This window comes from Brienomyrus brachyistius, unplaced genomic scaffold, assembly GCF_023856365.1.
Source record: "Brienomyrus brachyistius isolate T26 unplaced genomic scaffold, BBRACH_0.4 scaffold68, whole genome shotgun sequence".
Lineage (NCBI taxonomy): Eukaryota > Metazoa > Chordata > Actinopteri > Osteoglossiformes > Mormyridae > Brienomyrus > Brienomyrus brachyistius.
This window is the reverse complement of record NW_026042343.1, coordinates 862,400-882,704: the sequence shown is the minus strand read 5'-3', so window position 1 is coordinate 882,704 and position 20,305 is coordinate 862,400. Positions and strand designations below refer to the sequence as shown.

General features: G+C 45.1%; 1 protein-coding gene across 7 annotated transcripts; it reads left to right on the top strand.

The window, feature by feature from the left end:
- Nucleotides 1–1,657: 1,657 nt before the first annotated feature.
- aldh1l1 (aldehyde dehydrogenase 1 family, member L1) lies at nucleotides 1,658–18,910 on the top strand. 7 transcript variants are annotated; one of them, XM_049002424.1, is made up of 24 exons: nucleotides 1,804–2,029; nucleotides 2,835–2,952; nucleotides 3,111–3,256; nucleotides 3,548–3,782; nucleotides 4,091–4,256; nucleotides 4,534–4,635; nucleotides 5,659–5,748; nucleotides 6,105–6,242; nucleotides 7,609–7,734; nucleotides 7,860–7,951; nucleotides 8,518–8,665; nucleotides 8,777–8,896; nucleotides 9,605–9,732; nucleotides 10,105–10,255; nucleotides 11,093–11,163; nucleotides 11,979–12,084; nucleotides 13,343–13,430; nucleotides 13,540–13,633; nucleotides 13,726–13,825; nucleotides 14,101–14,199; nucleotides 14,410–14,575; nucleotides 16,431–16,536; nucleotides 17,107–17,306; nucleotides 17,942–18,910. In XM_049002424.1, the coding sequence occupies exons 3-24, from the start codon at nucleotides 3,130–3,132 to the stop codon at nucleotides 17,995–17,997; spliced, it is 2,709 nt and encodes a 902-aa protein (XP_048858381.1). In that variant the 5' UTR covers nucleotides 1,804–2,029; nucleotides 2,835–2,952; nucleotides 3,111–3,129; the 3' UTR covers nucleotides 17,998–18,910. The 7 variants fall into 7 exon arrangements, with proteins under 7 accessions (XP_048858385.1, XP_048858383.1, XP_048858381.1 ...); XM_049002425.1 differs by having other exon boundaries at nucleotides 1,806–1,960; XM_049002427.1 differs by having other exon boundaries at nucleotides 1,897–1,914.
- Nucleotides 18,911–20,305: the final 1,395 nt, after the last annotated feature.

The following is a 20,305-nucleotide window of genomic DNA, read 5'->3' as shown; positions in this document are numbered from 1 at the left end:
GTTACAGTGGGTCTTATATATATATATATATATATATATATATATATATGCTCGCACCGTTTCTACTCTTAAGTGGATAAAAGATCAACGCGTCAGTCCATTTTCTAAATTCTATTATCTTCAGAAGTCTCTTCTTAGCGGGTTCAGATGCCGTTGGTTGGACCTCGTCGACGGGTTTCTTCTGTTGAACATCCTGTTACGCCAAGGACTTATGCCTTGCGTTAATGAATAACTGTACCACTGAAGGACAGCGCGATTTTTTGACATGGTATGACCTGGTGATTTTGTAGAAGCGCCTGACTCAATAACTAACTCAGCAACATTCAGAACAAAGTTGAGTTTAACTGAAGTGTGTGTAGAATAATTTTACAATATGATAGAAAAATGCGCAATATTATAAATACCTTCCACTCCAACATGTGTGTATCCTATATATATATATATATATATATATATATATATATATATATATATATATGTGTGTGTGTGTGTGTGTGTGTGTGTGTTTGTGTGTGTGTGTGTATGTATGTATGTTATGCACACTGAAGGGGTTACAGCGTGTGACAGCGTAGGGTGTCACTGCAATGAGAGCTGAGTATCTTGCATGATAAACTGTGGTTCCGGTTGGTTCCCCAGAGATGGGCGGATCTAAGTGGTGCGCTTCTGTGCCTCTCTGACTGGCAGAACCGGACTGTCTCCACCTGTGGCCCCCACCCCCTTCAGCCCCTGTCCCTGGATCAGCAGCGCTATCACAGCAGGTCAATGGCATCTCAAATGGCCCCTGGCTCCTGAACACCAAAGATAGCAACTTTCAGCCAGATAGCGTAACAATGGACTTTTATCGCATAAAAAGTGGAAGCAGTCTTATTAGAAAGTTTAAGGTTGCGGTGACAAGTTGTGCTGTTCTGAATTTTCAGTGTCACTAAGAATGTGTGATAAAACGCTATGGAACAACTGATAAAATAATCATTTTAATTATGTTATTTCTGTGCAGTGGGCTGTATTGTAATGCTGTAAATATGGTCTTACAGCACCATTGCTCAGAAACTGTTTTAAGACCTTTCGACTGCAGTGCAACGATTGTTCTCACAACCATTTTTTATTGGGCTAATAAAAGTTCTAATGTCCAGTGTATTTCCCTTTTATAAAACCCAACATCCTTTTATGTCAGTTAAATAAGTTAAGCTTGGCTGTAGACATAAAGATTTCTACAGTTAATATGTATTTAAGAGCTACACGTTTTGTACCCTTTGTGAATAGTAGTTGCAAGTAGGCCTACTTCCAAGCGAAAGTATATAATAATACTTATCTGACATGCTACTTCAACAAAGAACAAAATTACCAATAAATAAGATAGATTAGCAGTTTATCCATATCCAGACAAGTTATGTTGCTTATAAACCTTCTTTTCGGATATGGACTAAACAAATATGATATAACGACACCTAGAAACATTGAATTTATGCGCTGTAATGGAGATATGTACAATATGTTCATACATAGAGTGCATTTAAACACCCACAGGACCGGAGAACTAGTGTTGATCATGTTTGTCGTTGTCGCAACAGCGATTACATGTGCTTGTCTTGGATAAATGATGTTTCCCAATCTTGCGATGAATGTGCACAATTCTGATGTTAAGCTTCTGGAACTGAAAGCGACATCTTTATCTAACAAAAGCAGCTTGCGCGAGGATGGAGGCTTGGGGGGTCCATCTTAGGGCGGGTGGTAATTGGCGTACTGTGTCTTTAAGAGAACACAAAGCTTTTCTTAAGTTCCAGAGGCAAGTACAAAGTTTACGCCCTTTCATTACCTCTGTCGAACTATTTGGTGATGTTACTTATTATTCAGACCTTGTGCAATTACTGTACGCGTCCTATGCCAAGTGTTTCCGCAACTGGACGGAATATATAGGTACGATACTTTACTCTCTCCAGTACTGCGACCGAAAGAAGAACTGGTACGATTTTTTTTTAAATCCTGTGCAAGTGATTAACTTTTGCGCTGCTGTATTGCTACTGCATCTGTGGTAAGATAAAATATGATTTGTAATGCGTTTTTGGCACCTCCTTTAAACCAGACATGTTTCACATTTTCAAAAAATAATTTTTTTATTGCCGTGCTGCATTCATTCAACGTCAGGTCAATCGTGACATTTATGTTAGATAGTTGCGTCGAGCTGCAGACTTTACTTTGTGGAAGTGTATACCCTTTTAATTTTCACTTGCCTATGATAAATACGAATGCTATTGCTGCTGATCAGTAATATTAATAAATGGCCGACTGTTTACTTTGAAGTTTTTGCTTATTTGACGAACTGTCACGTCGGTTCATTGAGATTCATCCACGGGTGACTGTGATTGGTTAAACCTCCGAAGGCACGACTCCATTCTGCAAAGTGATTGGCTTAAACTGGAAGCTTTTCTTTACATTGGTGTTTTTGTTTCCCTGCTTTGTAGCAGCTGCAGAATTAATGCCAATTAAATGCATGATGAAAACAGGGAGGAGAGGGACTTGAGAATGCATGTATAGCACGTAATTGTTATAGCTGCTTTGATGACGTCAGAAATAGTACATTGTCTCCTTAGCCGTAATATAAGCAGATAAGCTGATAACGACTGAAATGCATTAAAAGGAGACGGTGGATTTTAATTGAATGTGAGTCTGAATGCTGCTGCAGTCTTAAAAGGGAATGTCAAAGCACCATTGTGGGACATTGTCCTTGACAAACCTCGTGGATCTGAATGTTCTGAACAGTTAAAAACGGCATAGGTCACATTTTCCTAGAAAGACCAGGCATTGTTACCAGGCAAAATGAATTTTGTCTCTCATAGTTCTTGGAGAAATAACTGAGCTTGGTCTCGCAGAGCATGGAATTATTTGAAGTGATGCAAAGGTGGAGTATTTTACACCTTCATTAAGAGATCATCCTCCGTCCAATAACAGTATTAGGTATGACATCAGTAATTGCTATACCTTATCCTTTTGATGCTGTAGATACATATGAACGTGGAACACATGTGAAATATATTAAACATAGAAATTTTACTTGGAAAAAACAATTTAAAGCCCTATTTATTTATTTAAAACTATTTATTTTCTTTTTTCAGAAGTTTGTAAGTATCCACCATGAGAATCGCTGTAATTGGACAGAGTCTGTTCGGGCAGGAGGTGTACAAGGAACTGCGGAAGGAAGGGCACACGGTTGTGGGGGTGTTCACCATCCCCGACAAGGACGGGAAGGCAGACCCCTTGGGTGAGTCTTAGGCCCTCCTGCATGCATTGGCCGAGGGGGGGGGGGCAAAAGGGAGCTGGTGGAGCATGCTAACATTTCTTAGCAACCATTTGTATTATCTGCAAAGGAGCTTAAAAAAATCTATAAATGCTGAAATAGTAACTGGTGATTTCATGGAGTCTCTTGAACCACCTATATTTGCAGTCCAGTTCTGCATTTGAAAAATAAAAAAATATAATAACTCACGACCTCCTGGTGACTGGAGACCTGGAAAACGCAGCCTGACTCACTCACTGTGTTTTTGCTGTGCAGCCGCAGAGGCCGAGAAGGATGGCGTGGCCGTCTTCAAGTTCCCGCGGTGGCGTGTGAAGGGGCAGGCCATCTCCGAGGTGGTGGACCAGTACGAAGGAGTGGGGGCTGAACTCAATGTCCTGCCCTTCTGCTCCCAGTTCATCCCCATGGAAGTCATAGACTTCCCTAAACACGGCTCCATCATCTACCATCCCTCTCTCCTGCCCCGGCACCGAGGAGCTTCCGCCATAAACTGGTTAATTCCGCCATAAACTGGTTTCAATCCTTTTTGCTAAGCTTATTATACTTTACATTTTACTTATAATTAGCAGAATTTTACAGTGCTTCTTGACTCTTGGACACTTCGGTGAAAGAAACAGGAAATGGGTGAAATGTAGCCTGCTATTAGCCGATTGAATCAGCGTGGAACCATAAAATCATGAAATTTAAGTTAAATCGGTCAGTGATTCACGTCACCTGTTGAGTCTGCCCAGTGGAGGGTTTTGAAATGTTCAGCTGTGGTCAAACAATATGCTAATTTATTTATATGTACTTTCACCCCAGGACCCTGATCCATGGAGATCTGAAGGCTGGGTTCACAGTGTTCTGGGCAGATGACGGACTGGACACCGGACCCATTCTCTTGCAGAGACAGTGTGATGTGGAACCAGATGACACAGTCAACACCATCTACAAGAGGTTCCTCTTTCCTGAGGGGGTGAAAGGAACGGTGAGTATCTGGCCGAATGACCCCTTTAAGATACAGGCTTTGAAAGCTGCAGTGGATGGGATCATCACATGCTGTCAACCAGCGAGTAAAATCAGCCAATAGGAAGTGAAAGTCCCACCTACCATGACTTTCAAAGTCCTGTTTCCCATCATCCATTGCAGGTGCTTCTTCTTGTTTACTTGTGTACTTTGCTCTGTTACCCAGAGACCCCTTGTCGAAATTCGTCAGTGGTGTTCAGAGACCTTTCCCATGTGACCCGCGCGGTTGGCCTTTGCAGGTCGAAGCGGTGCGACTGATCGCGGCAGGCCGGGCTCCGAAGATCCCTCAGCCGGATGAGGGCGCCACCTACGAGGGGATTCAGAAGAAAGAGAATGCAAAGGTAGGCGCAGCAAAGCCAGAAGACAACGTAGATGAGCTCTTAAGATCACTGTAGGACAGTGTTAGGCCTGGACTGTGGATCTTCCTGAGTCGCATTCCTGAATCATCATCATCTCAATAAAGAAGAGTAACAATGAAAGTGAAACTTTCTTAATATCACATTTATCACCATTTAAGATTTTAAGATATTTAAAACAACAAATTCATGAGGTTTACTTAATACTGCTGTGTAATTTATTTTCATACTTTTGACTCGTTTTTGCTATGGGCAGTGCTGGGCTCAGTGGGCTTGGCCTCTGTGCCTGTCAGTGGAAGGTCGCCGGTTTGAGCCTCGGCGCATCTGTGGGTCCTTCAGCAGGGCCCTTAACTCCTGGGCGCCGATATGGGTGGCTGCCCTTCACAGCCAGCTTGCTGTCATCTACAGAGAGCAACTCGGGGAGGCATAAAGAGAATTTCCCCATGGGGATCAATAAAAGTATCAATTATTATTAATGGTTATAGCGTACAATTATATTAGATGAGGAGTCTTCACATGATGGGTTTTCGGCCAGTATGTTACTGGTTTGCATCCCATGATGTTGCACATAAACATGGCTGGTCTAAACTGCTGCAGTGAAATGTCCAACAGTGTAGGAGGGAGTTTTACACAGTTTAACATCCATCCATCCATTTTCTTCGGGGTCCGAAGCAATGGGCACGAGGCTGGGAATAACCCATTCACTCTCACATGCATTCCTACAGGCAATTTAGCAAGTCCAATTAGCCTCCGCATGTTTTTGGACTGTGGGGGGAAACCGGAGTACCCGCAGGGAACCCCACAACGACATGGGGAGAACATGCAAACTCCACACACATGTGACCCAGGCAGAGATTCGAACCCAGGTCCCAGAGGTGTGAGGCAACAGTGCTAACCATTGCACCACCCCCACAGTTTAGCAATTTAAATGAAATCTTAAATAAGTGGAGAAAGAATCACGTGAGCAGAAAAGCAAACCAGGGATTTTAAACATCCATTTGGGTACAGATCGACTGGAACCAGCCTGCGGCAGCCTTGCACAACTGGATCAGAGGCAATGACAAGGTGCCAGGAGCCTGGGCAGAGGTGGAAAGTCAGGTAAGTAGGCTGCATTGTCTCCAGGTCTACTTATTGGACGAAATACCCTATGTTACGGCATGTCCGAGATGTGAACCAATCATGTTGCTTTGCTTTGGTGTTGTTGTGCTGTCTCAGTTGTGTGTGATTGGTGGTTTACTTCTTCCTAAGTGGAATAAAATGATTTGGATATTACACCCCTAGCACATCACCTAAAGCTCATGGAAACTTGATTTACTTTCAAGAATACTCTGTGTGACTTTTTAAAATATAATGATGCATCCCTTTGCCAGTGCTTTCCTTCTGCTGTTTAAATTTCAGCGCTCTGGGAGTTATGAGGTAAGGCAGTGAACACTGCAGTCGTTCTCTCTCCGCAGAAAGTGACGTTCTTTGGCTCCACGCTGCTGGACGACGGTGCTGTGACCAGCGGGCAGCCCCTGGTGATCACGGGCGCCAGGCGCCCCGCCTCGGTGACCAAGGGAGGCCTCATGCTTTTTGGCAACGACGACAAGGCGGTATGGCATTAAGGAGTCGGGAGGGATTTCTGTGGAGATGCAAGGCAGTGGTGTTTTTTTTTTTTTTTTTTTTTTAAAAAGTCAGCTTCCAGCTGTTAGCATTGGTTTTTGAAACAGACGCTCACAGTTTGCAGAGACATAACTTTGTTGCTCTGTAACCAAACTCTTTGACCTTTGGCTGGGGTAGAAGGGCTCTTTGTATGGAGTTATGTAATCCACCCACACTGAAAGAGACTGGAAAGCAAAGAGGAAGTCAACTGATTGAGGGTGATGGATGATAATGAAAGGGTCTGCCCCCCCCCCAGTTATACATGTGATTCAGCAACTGGTTTTATCCATGAATCCATGAAATTTCAAATAGTTCAGTTTATTCATGGTGCTTTCTAATACTTATGTTTGTCTGTTGAATTGAAGCTTTGTGTTTCGGTGCAGCTGACTTACTTTGCAGACTTACCCTACTTGCCATCTCGCTGTTGGTCCATGGAACAGTTGGTTGCTTTCCACCGGCTGTTGGTTTGCTTTTAGTCACCCTGCCGCATTCGCTGCCGTATCAGTCACACAGCTACGCTCTACACAATTATTGTTACACAACGTAATGTCTGTGAAGGGTTTAGGAAACATTTTCTACTGATAGATACAGCCAAAGAAGACGTAGTGAAATAATGTGTGAAGCGTGACTGTGAATATCTAATAAGAAACAGGACTGGCTTTCACCATCATCTGAACAGACCGAATTAATAAAAATAATCATTAACATTTTACTTAAAGGACCCATGTATAATGCATTATAGGTACCTTCATAATGCATAATAATGCATTCATAATGTATTCACATTCATTTTGTAAATATGGCTTTATTCATAGAAAGGCATAACACATTATAACCATGTATATCATGCATTATGACTGCCTTATGAAGCTTTCATCTATAATGTACTATAGATATACTATAGATACCTTTATAATGCAGTACAAAGCATCCTTAATGCTTATACACGCCGTTATAATGCATTATAAAGGTATCTGTAGTACATTATAGATGAGCTACAGAGAGCATTCATGATGCATAATGACCATGGCTACAGTGTTTTATGCTATTTTATAAATATAGCCACGTTTATAATACTTTGTGAATGCATTATTATGCATTATGAAGGTGTCCATAATGCATTATACTTGGGTGCTTTGAGTAAAGTGTTAACAAATTATGTAATTAATAAATATCTTACACTTGGAACATGACATTTGAGCTCCGTTTCTAGTCAGATAACAGAATATATTCATTGTGCAGTTAGACACATGTGAGCCCAGGGGGTGTGTGTCTGTGTCTCTTCATCTGCTGCTTCTCCGCTGTGGTGGTTTGCAGCTGCTGGTGAAGAACCTTCAGTTTGAGGACGGGAAGATGATTCCGGCCGCTCACTATTTCCACACCGGAAGCAGCGAGGCGGTTGAGCTTACGGAGGAAGAGAAGGCGTTCACGGAGGAAATGCGGGTACTTCTGCCGAGCTGCAGTCGCTTCCGTCGGCCATCTCGCTGTCCCATGTTGCACCAGGGGAGGATTGGCAGGGGGCACCTGGGGGACAGTATTAGCAATTTCCTTTCCCCTTCTGGCTACAGGTTGTCTGGAAAAGCATTCTGACTAACCTGGATGTGATCGAGGATTCAACGGATTTCTTCAAGTCTGGCGCGGCCTCCATGGATGTGGTCAGGTAGACTTTTTTCTTTTTACTGCTGTACTAATTAACTGAATTCAAAGTTATTTAAGGTCTTGGTAAAATGACAATGAGCTCATGCCAGGGTGATTTTGGCCCCCATGAATGAATTCTGGGTCCCCAGAACAATCCAATTATAATTTAAAAAAAATTGGGGCCCCTACTCTTTACAGCGCCCCTGACCTCATGTCTTCCATGGCTGGCTTTGTGCTGCATGGAACCTGCAGACAAGTGGAAGCCTGTGCTATTCCTAAAGATTTCAAAACAGTTCTGATTTAATATATTCAACAAACACTCTTTCTATTATATATAATATACACCCCTTAGTTTTTTCATAATGAAGCGAGATCTTTTCTGTAATGACTAGTTCATTTTCTTACTTTTCAGGATCTTTGGTCCCATGAGATTTTTTTTATATGTCATTCTCCATACTTAGGCCCGTTCATGATGGCTACACCCCGAGCCTTGCAGTTTCTTGTGTCCGTGTAACTCTCTTTTGTAAGCCTGTGCTGCCAGGCTCCTGCATCTGCGAGACATCAGACGATTCTGCTCTGCTGTGTCAGGCTGGTGGAGGAGGTGAAGCTGAGGGCCAGCCAGCTTCAGCTTCAGAACGAGGACATCTACATGGCCACCACCTTCCAGGAGTTCATCCAGACGTGTGTGCGGAAGCTGCGTGGGGAGGACATGGAAGAGGAGCTGGTGGTGGACTATGTAAGCATCTTCTTCACCATGAGATGGTGCCACTGAGGAAGTGGTGATCGTTGGAGGCTGGGGGACCCCTTCACGCTCTGCCCAGTGTCTTATCCTTGGTCTCTTGAACAGGTGGAGAGGGATGTAAACGACATGACCATCCACATGCCCCACCAGCTGTTCATCAATGGGGAGTTCGTGGATGCAGAAGGTGGAAAGACATACCAAACCATTAACCCCAATGATGGCCAGGTAAGGAGATTACCCACTGCCGTCCATCTCTGAAAACAGCAACATGGATGGTGAAATTCATTCAAATTCAAATTAAAAAACTTTATTTGTCCCCGGGGGGCAATTTAAAAGGCATAGAGGAGCAGCGCACACACATAACAGTTGTAACATTTGACATGACAGATGACACACAACAGACACACAATGGACTATGAAGCATTGTGAGATTGCTGTTTGATGTGAGTCATTGGTCTAACCTCAGTATACTTTGGTCATTGTTGATTAAAACGTACAGTCTGAGTAATTTATCAGAAGACCTAAGTTTCATATTGGTCAGGCCGTCGTTGAAACGTGGTATTTAACACGGCATATTTTAAGAATATAAGAAACGGGAGCTAAGGAAGTGACAAGCAAAAAAGGCACCCATGAAGAAATGTGTTGTTGCTATATCTAGACATTTGTGCCGCGTCCCTCCCCCTCTCCCCCCTTCAGGCAGTTTGTGAGGTATCCCTGGCCCAAGTGCCAGACGTGGATCGAGCAGTGACCCTAACCCTAACCCTAACCCTAACCCTCAGGCAGTTTGTGAGGTATCCCTGGCCCAAGTGCCAGACGTGGATCGAGCAGTGACCCTAACCCTAACCCTAACCCTCAGGCAGTTTGTGAGGTATCCCTGGCCCAAGTGCCAGACGTGGATCGAGCAGTGACCCTAACCCTAACCCTAACCCTCAGGCAGTTTGTGAGGTATCCCTGGCCCAAGTGCCAGACGTGGATCGAGCAGTGGCGGCTGCAAAGGGGGCCTTTCAGGAGGGGCGATGGGCCACAATGAACCCCCGTGACCGGGGCAGGCTGATCTACAGGTGGGCTCTTTTGTCAGCTTGCTCTCCATCCCTCTCTTCCCTTTTCTGCCTCTCCCTCTCTCTCTGCCGATCTCTCTCTCTACCCCTTTCTTACTCTTTGCCTACCTCCTCTTTTCCTGTCATCCCTGCTCCCTTTTTTCTGACACAGTCTCTCACTCTCTTTCCTTTTGTATCGGCCTTCTGTTTTCTTTCTTTGTTTCTTTCTTTCGTTCCTTCCTTCTCTCTTTCTCTCTCTCTCTCTCCCTCCCTATCTTTCGCTCTCTCTATCTCTCTCTCTCGCTGTAGGTTACCCTGGGTAACGGAATATCCATCCTCTGCCTGTCCTGTACACGACACGTGTCAGTATGTGCTGTTATCATCTTCCACAATCAGGCTGGCTGATCTGATGGAGGAACACCAGGAGGAGCTGGCCACCATCGAGGCCCTCGACTCGGGCGCCGTCTACACCCTGGCCCTGAAGACGCACGTGGGCATGTCCATCCAGACCTTCCGCTACTTCGCCGGCTGGTGTGACAAGATTCAAGTGAGGCTGCCTTTTGTGTGAATGACCTTCTCTGTACCATGTTAGTGACTGACTGGCCAATCCACTCGAACATGGTACCCACCATTTGTTTGTTTTAACTCCTAAAATGGCCGTACAGCGAAAACAACCTAAAACTCTTAAACATCCTATAAACAGTCGGGAAACCCAGGAGTACATGCACGTGTACTGTAGCGCAGCGTTTCTCAAACTATGGCCCGTGAACTGGTGCTGGTCCGTGAGAGGGTTCCTGCCGGTCCGTGAGAAGGTTCCTGCCGGTCTGTGAAAGGGTTCCTGCTGGTCCGTGAGAAGGTTCCTGCTGGTCCGTGAGAGGGTTCCTGTCGGTCCGTGAGAGGGTTCCTGTCGGTCCGTGAGAGGGTTCCTGTCGGTCCGTGAGAGGGTTCCTGCCGGTCCGTGAGAAGGTTCCTGCTGGTCCGTGAGAGGGTTCCTGTCGGTCCGGGGAGCCTCTCTTGTGCACCAATCAAAATTCAGTCAGGTCAGGTCAGGTATGATAATAATAACAATAATAATAATAGTAATACTATCTATCTATAGTAATCATATCCATCTATCAATGCAGATACGCATTCGCGGGGCGGGGGGTTGGGGCCAGTCGTTTATGCAGGGTCCTGCAGCCCCAAAGCCTGACATGACTGGTTCCCCAGGACAGATAAGTTTGAGAAACGCTGCTGTAGTGCATCTCCGTGCAGATGGTTGTCTGGTGCTACGTTTAGCTCACTTTTGAGGGCAGCTTCAAAGTCATTTTCCTGTTTCCCCAAAGTGGGTGAGTATTATGACAGCAGGTGTTTAATTTTGACTAATTCCATCTTCCCTGCACAGGGCAGCACGATCCCCATCAATCAGGCCCGGCCCAGTCGTAACCTCACCTTCACAAGGAGGGAGCCTATTGGGTGAGACGCCCGGCGCAGATGCGTGATAGGCTGTCCAATGGGACTTGGCAGGGTGACACATTAGCATGTTATAATTCTCTGTGTGACAGTGATTATTTATGGAAATGAGTGTCTGACTGTCTCGGCTTTTAAACTGGTCTGAACAGAATCATTATAGACGGAGTGCCAGAGGAGGGGGAGAAATGGCGATTTAAGCATGTTTACATTTAATTATTTTGCATGGCAGATCTCTATGAACATTTAAAAATCTTTTTTTTTTTTATTATTGTATTGTTGTTGGCGGGTTTTTGTTTTCGCTTAGCGTTTTGTTTAATCCAAAATGACACAAACAACTATAGAGCTTAAAAAAGCTATTTGATCACAACTAATTTGTGGTCTTCGGCACAGTTTATACCCAAGACCCACTCTGTGAGGGTTTCTGCTGCTCTTTCCCTGGTTGTAGCTGCTGTGTCTTTCAGGGTGAGGGTTTCTGCTGCTGTTTCCCTGGTTGTAGCTGCTGTGTCTTTCAGGGTGAGGGTTTCTGCTGCTGTTTCCCTGGTTGTAGCTGCTGTGTCTTTCAGGGTGAGGGTTTCTGCTGCTGTTTCCCTGGTTGTGGCTGCTGTGTCTTTCAGGGTGAGGGTTTCTGCTGCTGTTTCCCTGGTTGTAGCTGCTGTGTCTTTCAGGGTGAGGGTTTCTGCTGCTGTTTCCCTGGTTGAAGCTGCTGTGTCTTTCAGGGTGAGGGTTTCTGCTGCTGTTTCCCTGGTTGAAGCTGCTGTGTCTTTCAGGGTGAGGGTTTCTGCTGCTGTTTCCCTGGTTGAAGCTGCTGTGTCTTTCAGGGTGTGTGCTATTGTGATTCCTTGGAATTATCCCCTAATGATGCTCGCCTGGAAGACGGCAGCTTGTCTGGCTGCAGGCAACACAGTGGTTCTTAAACCAGCCCAGGTGAGTGTGTGACCCCTGCGCCCCCTTTAGCACACCCAGTGTTTATGGAGATTTATACATAACCATAAATGGCAGTTTTAGGTGGCCTGCTACCACAAAACTATGCGTTGAATCCCTGTGGGACCTCAGACACCCCAGTGTAACACTGATGCTTAGTTGGGAATAGAGGTTGATCGATTTGGGTTTTTCAGTGGGTTTTTTGGGGGGAGGGACAACGATTTCCTTAAGTAGAAAAATAACAAATGAGTAATATAACCGCTTAAATGTACATATTTAACGTTAATAATGTACAAAAACAATAATAATTTAACTTTAAATATTAATCACACTTTAAACAAGGGCATGCAGCGTTTTAAAAGCAAGACATAAAATTGCAATACCAGTAATGGTAGTTCAGTTTCTGAGCAAAGTTACGAAACAATATGTTTAAAGACTGGGATCGTTTTGGCTGTGTGGTGATGTTATTCATGATGCGAACCTGATGTGCCTCCGGCTGCCGTGTAGGTTCACTGCTGTAGGTTCTGATAAAGCTCACTGCAGCAGCTGATGAAGTGAGTGATCCGTGTGGCTGCTTGTCAATCACAATGTCGGCCACAATATTGCCATAAAATGCTTAAAAGTTTTTCTTCTGCCCGATTAAGTGGTCCATCTGTAATTGTTAATGTTTCCCAGTGCAGCCAGTGAGGGAAACTCAAATGGATTTCCTAAGTTCTGTATTGCAGTGGCCTTTCTCCCATAAGACACAGGACACCTTTATTGTCATTGTGAAAATATGCCATGAAGGTCTGTGGCGTCTCATGTAGAAAAGCAGCAGTCTGGCTGAGAAACTCCCTGCGGAGCAGAGATAATTATCAAATAGTCACAGTGGGTGGGAATATATAAATAAAAGGAGTTAAATGATGAATAAATGATAGTGAGCAGGATGAGTGAAGTAAGATAATTAAAATTATAACTGAAATAGGTAGCATTAATATTCGGTAGGCAGCAGTAATGGGTAGGGTGATTCGGAACAGCCGGTCATGGCGGTTTCTAAGGTACTCCGTAAAGTGTAATGGCGTGGGGTCTCTGTGGGGGTTAGGGGAATCCTGCATTACACTCTGCGCTGCGGCCAGTTTACGTCACTTTATAAACTTCCTGTCAATCAGAAACAGCTTTTGCATGAGAGTTACCGGTCTTGGTTTGTTCGGGTTCTATAATGTCTCAGATCTAACCTAGGTTAAGAGCCCTCGCCTTGAATGACAAAGTCCTCTCTGAGCAGGTGACGCCTCTGACCGCACTGAAGTTTGCAGAGCTGACGGCGAGGGCTGGCTTTCCCAAGGGTGTGGTCAACATCCTGCCCGGGGCAGGTACAGAACCGGGGCAGCCGGTCCAGTCACATGCTGCATTCCGTCTTCTCTTTTTCCCTGTTTAACGCGCCATTTTGTGTAAATGATGTAATGAGGGATTACCACACAGGGTCCCTGGTGGGCCAGCGTCTGTCTGACCACCCGGATGTGCGCAAACTGGGCTTTACCGGTTCCACCGAGATCGGCAAGCAGATCATGAAGAGGTAAACGATGATTCAATCCAGCCACCACCGCTGGCAGCACTGTGCACTGTGTGTGACATCCAGGCTCTCCTGTGCGCTCTCGCCTCTTGCAGCTGCGCAGTCAGTAACGTGAAGAAGGTCTCTCTGGAGCTGGGAGGCAAGTCTCCCCTCATCATCTTCAGCGACTGCGACATGGACAAGGCCATACGCATGGTGAGTTCGTGACTGAGCTCACCATGTCGAATTATGTCATTTATTTCATCCGTCCATCCATGTTCCAGTGAGTCTGGAACCTATCTCAGGAGGCACAGCAGGAATGCATGAAAAGACAGGGGACACCTTGAGTGGGGTGAGATTTTATTTAATTGGCTGAGCGGAGGAAGGGTTGGAGTTTGGTTTTGGTACGTGAGATGATGATTGAGTTCCTTTGTCAGTAAGGAGATGTGGGAGGAGATGTCGCTCACTGCTGGACCCTCTGTGTCTCTCAGGGCATGAGTGCCGTCTTCTTCAACAAGGGGGAGAACTGCATCGCAGCTGGGAGGGTCTTTGTGGAAGAGTCCATTCACGACCAGTTCGTCCAGAGGGTGGTAGGTATCTCAATGTCACCTGTAGTTCACCTTGGATGTTCCCTGCATAACTTTTCTCTGGCCCAGAAGCTGATATCTGCTAAATCTTCTCCAATTAATTTTGAAATTATGAGACTTTGGAAGTGATCTTTGGTGATGCTTCTTGTGCAAAGTTAATAAAATTAGCCTGTCTGCCTGTTGTGTGACGTGTGCCTCGGGTGGCCTCTGTAGGTGGAGGAGGTGAAGAAGATGAAAATTGGGGATCCGCTGGACCGATCGACCGACCACGGCCCGCAGAACCACAAAGCTCACCTGGACAAACTGGTCCAGTACAGCCAGACAGGTGTGAAGGAGGGTGCCAGACTGGTTTGTGGAGGCAAGCAGGTGGATCGTCCAGGTGAGAGGAGCTGGGCTGTGTGGTCTTCAAGTTTTTTTACCGTGCCACGTCTAAAGTTTGTGTACAGCTGCGGGAAAATCATGTGAATTTTAATCTAATGTTCTCCAAAGGTAAGTGGATTTCAGTCTGAAGCCCAAGTCTGAAACATGGGCCTAAGTATGAAAGTGCCTTGGTTAGATGTTCTCGAAGTTAACTGTTGTCTTATTAACTTTTTGCTGCCAATTATTGTGTAGAGGTTAGGGTTGCTGATTACCAAAATAAAGGTTGCATGAGCATAAATTTGTCCTTCCTGAATGTAATTGAGTATAAAATGTCAAAATGCACTTAGTTAAGCAACAAAAAAGACAGTCCATAACTGCTTTAAGGGATGTGCTCCAATTGAAAAGACCGATTGTGGGATCTTTGCAAGGGTCTGTAACTGCTGTAGCCAAAAACATCAGGATGCGAGAATTTATGCACCTGAGTCACATGGATGATTAACCTGAAATCCAGGATCAACTAAATGCTGGTGGGGGGTGGGGGTGATGGCTGGGCAATCAGGACCAACTGCTGTGAAGAATCCACAGTTTAGGATCGGAGGAAGATGAAGAGGTTTGCATGGGCTGGAGAACTCATAAAGACTGGATTCTGAAGAGCTGAGGTCTGCCTTATGGACTGTAGCACCGCATATTATGGGCCAAACACACATCAGGCGACTCAGGGAGGGGTAACCTGGACCCAGGGTACCCTTGCCTTTAAAAAAAATAACCTGGGAAGTTACCCTACATCTAATGTGATTTCCCTTTTAAAGTACAGATTTAAAGAACTGGGCTGAGATTGAGACAAATTTGTAAAGTAGAGTGGTTCTGAACAATGTCTCTTGTTTATTCTCATTCCTGTGTTTCTTAGTGTTGCACACTTGTATATTACAAGCATCATCACCTTCCCTTCTTCTCAGGCTGATACCCTGTAGATGTGATCACTCCGCGTGGTTCCCTGCAGACTCTCTGCATTGGATGTTATGTTTGTAAGGCTTATAGCCTTTCTGTGGACTGGCTGCTGTTCGGTTTGTTGTTCACTGCACTTCTGTAACATCATGCAGTCTTGTGGTTGTGCTGTGTCTTCATTAGCGTCTGCATGATTCACCTTTTTTGGCACCGAAGGTGTTTTCGTGTTGTTATTTAAGTGTGTGTATCCCACATGTATCATATCTGCAGTCTGCTAACACATGAGTTTGACATGAGTACGATTCCCGCTGGTAAACATGGGGAATGCAGTGTGATGGTCTGGTGATATTTGTAGAATCCATCAGCATTATAGTTGATTAGGTGGCAAACTCAACAAGCCAAACAAGCCAAAACATACCTCAAAATTCTGCAAGAACTACTTGGCAAAGAAGGAGCGGGAATGATGACTCAGACTAATGAGCCGGCTGGCCCAGTGTCCAGACCTCGATCCCGTTGGTGTATCATGGGACCAACTGGACAGAAGGGTCAAATCAGACCAGTCCAGCTGCACCCTACCTCTCTGGAAATTTCTGCAGAAGAGCTGGTGATTCATGTTGGGTGATTTCATGACTGCGAAGGTTCAGGAATGCAAGCCTGAGGAATACTGACGTTAAAAATAATACTGCTGTGGTTTGTGCTATTTTCCTTTTCAAGGATTTAATATATAAAACTTTGTCACTTAGGAACCTAATTTTTAGTAGGTATGCTTGAACTCGTGACTGATACTATATATACATATTGCAGTGAATTTCTTGGAGTTGCGGAGAGTCTGTCCACACATGGGGCTATACTGGTTTTGCTCCAATTTAAGTATTCAAACAGTCTAATATTGGACGTAAAAACAAGGCTGCTTCTCTCCTGCACCACAGGCTTCTTCTTTGAGCCGACCGTCTTCACTGACGTGCAGGACCACATGTACATCGCATGCGAGGAGTCTTTCGGCCCCATCATGATCATCTCTAAGTTCAAGGAGGGGTGAGCTGAGGCCACGTGGGGGGGGGGGGGGGGTCAAGTTGGGTTGGGATGTGGTTCACTTCAGGGGTGGTAGAGAAGGTGCGTTCCATACAGGCCAAGGACCGACGTGATCATCATGTCAGTGATGTTATATACAACATCTTCTACTAAAGTAAACAGCATTCAAGAGAGTTAAATGCATAATTTGCTAATATGATGATACCCGTGTGTATGTGTGTGTGTGTGTGTGTGTGTGTGTGTGGCCGGGCTGTAAATTTAGCTTGCCTATTCACAAAAAAGGTGAATACAAAAAAACAAAGAAATAGCCTGCTGGCTAGTAAAAATTAAATTGCACGTCGGACTACATTTTTCACAGAACTAGCCTTGTTGGCTACTAATGAACGTCCTTAAGTTCCACCCCTGTATAAACGTATGTGTGTGTGTGTGTGTGTGTGTGTACATGCTTAGGTCACTTACATTCACAGGATATCCTTGCTTTGTCATGTATTTCTTAGGTTTGTTGTTTACATAAAAATTAAGGTTAGGATTAGGGTTAGTCACCAACCTCAGCAAGCGCTCTCCCCTCGTCAGCGATGTGGACGGCGTGCTGAAGCGAGCCAACGGCACCGAGTTCGGGCTGGCGTCCGGCGTGTTCACGCGCGACATCGGCAGGGCGCTCTACGTGAGCGAGAGGCTGGAGGCGGGCACAGTCTTCATCAACACCTACAACAAGACAGACGTGGCGGCACCCTTCGGAGGCTTCAAGCAGTCCGGCTTTGGCAAGGACCTGGGTGAGAACCATGAGCCCGACATTCATGGGTTGGCATGTTTGTGTCTGCTTTGTTGTGGGCTCAGATCCTGTGCTGGACAGAGGAATCAGGTTACTTAAGGAAACCTGCACAGGGACATAGCAAGGGATTCTGGACCCTCTGACAAAATGTCATCTTAGCCTCCTCGGTACATTCTGCCGCATAGGGATGGGGGGGGGGGTTCCTCCTCGGCTGCCACCAGAGTAAGGCCAGAGAAATGCATCCATACCCCCTAACACGATGGCCTTGAATCCGCACAGTATGAGAAAAACATGCAAGCTCCCTCCCTCATAAAGAGGTGGCCCGTGATTTGAACCCCCTCCCCTCAAGGTGGGAGGCCATGTCGCTTCCCATTGCCCCACACGATGTACTGGTGTACTGAGCAGAAGGTGGCACAGTTGCATGGCCGCCAGTATGATGTACTATTGCAGGGTTTCCCGGTTCGGTCCTCGGGCCCCCACAGACAGTTCAGGGAGCAAAAATGTGGACTGTCTGCCAGGGAGCAAAAACATGGACTGACTGTGGGTCCCCACGGACTGGGTTGGGAAACACTGGTGTAGTGTGATTCTTCTGTGTGATCTTGCTGTAAGCTTTTTATTTCTCTTCTTCTTCTCCAGGGGAGGAAGCTCTGAATGAATATCTGAAGACGAAAACCGTAACTGTCGAGTACTGAGACGGAGGACTTCAACATCCCAGTGTGCTCTCTGCTCTGAGGCTGTGAACAGACGTAACTCTTAATAGTCATGAAATGAGGCAGGCTTTTGGTTAATTGTGAGACACACTGACCTGTTTTCTTTGCAATTTTTGAAGAGTTTTACAAAACAAATAATACTATCATAGGTTTGGAAAATGAAAAATACACTGGATTTTTCAGTTTAACTTAGATATTCATTTGTTTGCACTAGAAAGTGTACTGGTGTTAAGAAAGATAATGAGGATGTCTTATTTAGCTGAAATACTGGATATTCTTTTACTAAGAAAACGTACGTAGTCTAAGGTGTGTCACACTGCAGTGATCATTTTGGTTGTAATTAATTTGGTGAAACTGAAGATTGTAGGTTGAACTCCGTCCACGTCGGGGTGAATTTAGGGAGACTTGGGACCACCTTTGTGTTTACATGAGAGCAAACATACTGATCTACTGAAACTGAGTACCTATTCTGTAACAATGACACACTTTTGCATGACAGACCTTGGTATGAGGTAAACTTCTCGGTAGATCGTTATTATAACCAAGACTTTAAGGATGTTTTGATACAAATAGGTTTTTGTCCTGATTTTTTTAAAAACCCAGCCGTCCATCCATCCATCCATCCATCCATCTGTCCATTCATCATCTAACTACTTAATGTGATCAGGGGTGTGGGGGTGGAACCGGAAGCCCATGTCAGGCAGCTTGGGGCATGAGGCTGGGGTAGTTTTAATACAACCCAGTTTTAATACAACAGCAAACCCCATATCTCCCACACTAGCATCAGAAATGTTGACATTTGTCTTATGCCTTTTAAAAGATGTATTTTAAATCCTGGTATATATTTTTGCTTTACAGCATTTCAGTGACAATAAAACTAATAGGATTTAGAGCATTGTCCCGGGTAAGATATCATTTTGTTTCTTTGAACAAATGATATGTTGCACAAGTTAATCTGTGTGGTACTGATTTTGCGTTGCTTTTAATATAATTAATCTGTGTAATACTGGCTCTGATATCGGCCCCCCCATGCCTTAATTCACTGTGTACACTATAATAAACTGTTTAGTCAAACTCCCAGCTCCCGTCCTATTAAAATGTTCCATGCCACTTTGGCGTTGGAACCCTAATCAAACAGAATAGCCCCCCCCCCCCAGTGGTGTGTTAAAGTGTGCAGTGCTGTCTGGCGAAGGTGGTGCCCTGATTGGCTGAATGTGTGGTGTCAGGGCACCCTGACCCGTGACAGTACCATGACCTCATCTGCACCCGAGACTCTGAACCGAAGGAATCCCTTTGGGTGCTTCTGACGGTAAGGAAAGATAAGTTTGGATAAACCAACATTTCACGGATGTTTATGCTTCCTTTGTTATTTAAACACCCCACTTTAATATGTGTGACTGTCCTGCGAGGCAGGATCATGAATCAGATTCCTGTTTGGTTGCTGCTGTTATTCTGTATCTGGGTCTTTCTCATTCATGCCCCCCACCCCCACCAGTCCTCTAGACCCCCCCCCCCCCCCAGAACTACCTCCAGGGGTGGGACCTGGTATCCCTATTCCAGGGTATGCTGTGTTTTTTTTGTACCACACTGAGGACATTATCCTCAGAGAGGCTCCTTGTGGTTCTTCTGCCAATGTACGTCCCTATTCTATCCTATGGTCATGAGCTGTAGGTAACGAGTTAAGTACAAGTAGCCGAAGTGAGGTTTCTCCGCAGGGGTGCCGGGCTCCCTCTCCGTGCCACTGTGAGAAGTTCAGAGAAGCTTGAGGGACCTTGAAATGAAGCTGCAGGAGCCAGCTGAGGTGGGCAACTTAGGATGCAAGCTGGTGGGGGCAGACAATGGACATAGCTGGGGTGGGGGGGTGGCTGCATCTCCATGAGGGCTTGGGAAGCTCCAGAGATGCTCAAAACAAGATAGATCCATAGCTTCAGGAAGGCAGGTCTGGTCCAACCTGCTTATTACGCTTCACCATTGAGACTTTTTTTCATAGAGAAAAAAAACATTGATTGTTAAAAAATGTTCAGTTGTACTTGCTAACAGTATAAAACATTACGTGCAGTATATTTGGTAAATATACATTTTACTCTGCATACACTTTAAACACTTGCCAACCCATTTCCCACGTTGTTATAAGCAGTTTACAAGCAGATAGTAACAATTAAGAGAAACCTAAATGTGCTTAATGAAAAATTAACCAAACCAAACTGGCACAGTAGCTGTGAAGAGAAGCTCTTACCTGTAGATATGGGGCTTCATATTTGCTCATGTTTGCACGTATTGCCTTTACGTT

Bases quoted from the DNA above. Each gene is read 5' to 3' on its own strand.
- aldh1l1 (XM_049002428.1), top strand. From the start codon at position 3,130: ATGAGAATCGCTGTAATTGGACAGAGTCTGTTCGGGCAGGAGGTGTAC. The intron at 6,243-7,608 runs GTATGGCATTAA...GGTGGTTTGCAG, and splicing joins TTGGCAACGACGACAAGGCG to CTGCTGGTGAAGAACCTTCA. The intron at 7,952-8,517 runs GTAGACTTTTTT...CTGCTGTGTCAG, and splicing joins GCCTCCATGGATGTGGTCAG to GCTGGTGGAGGAGGTGAAGC.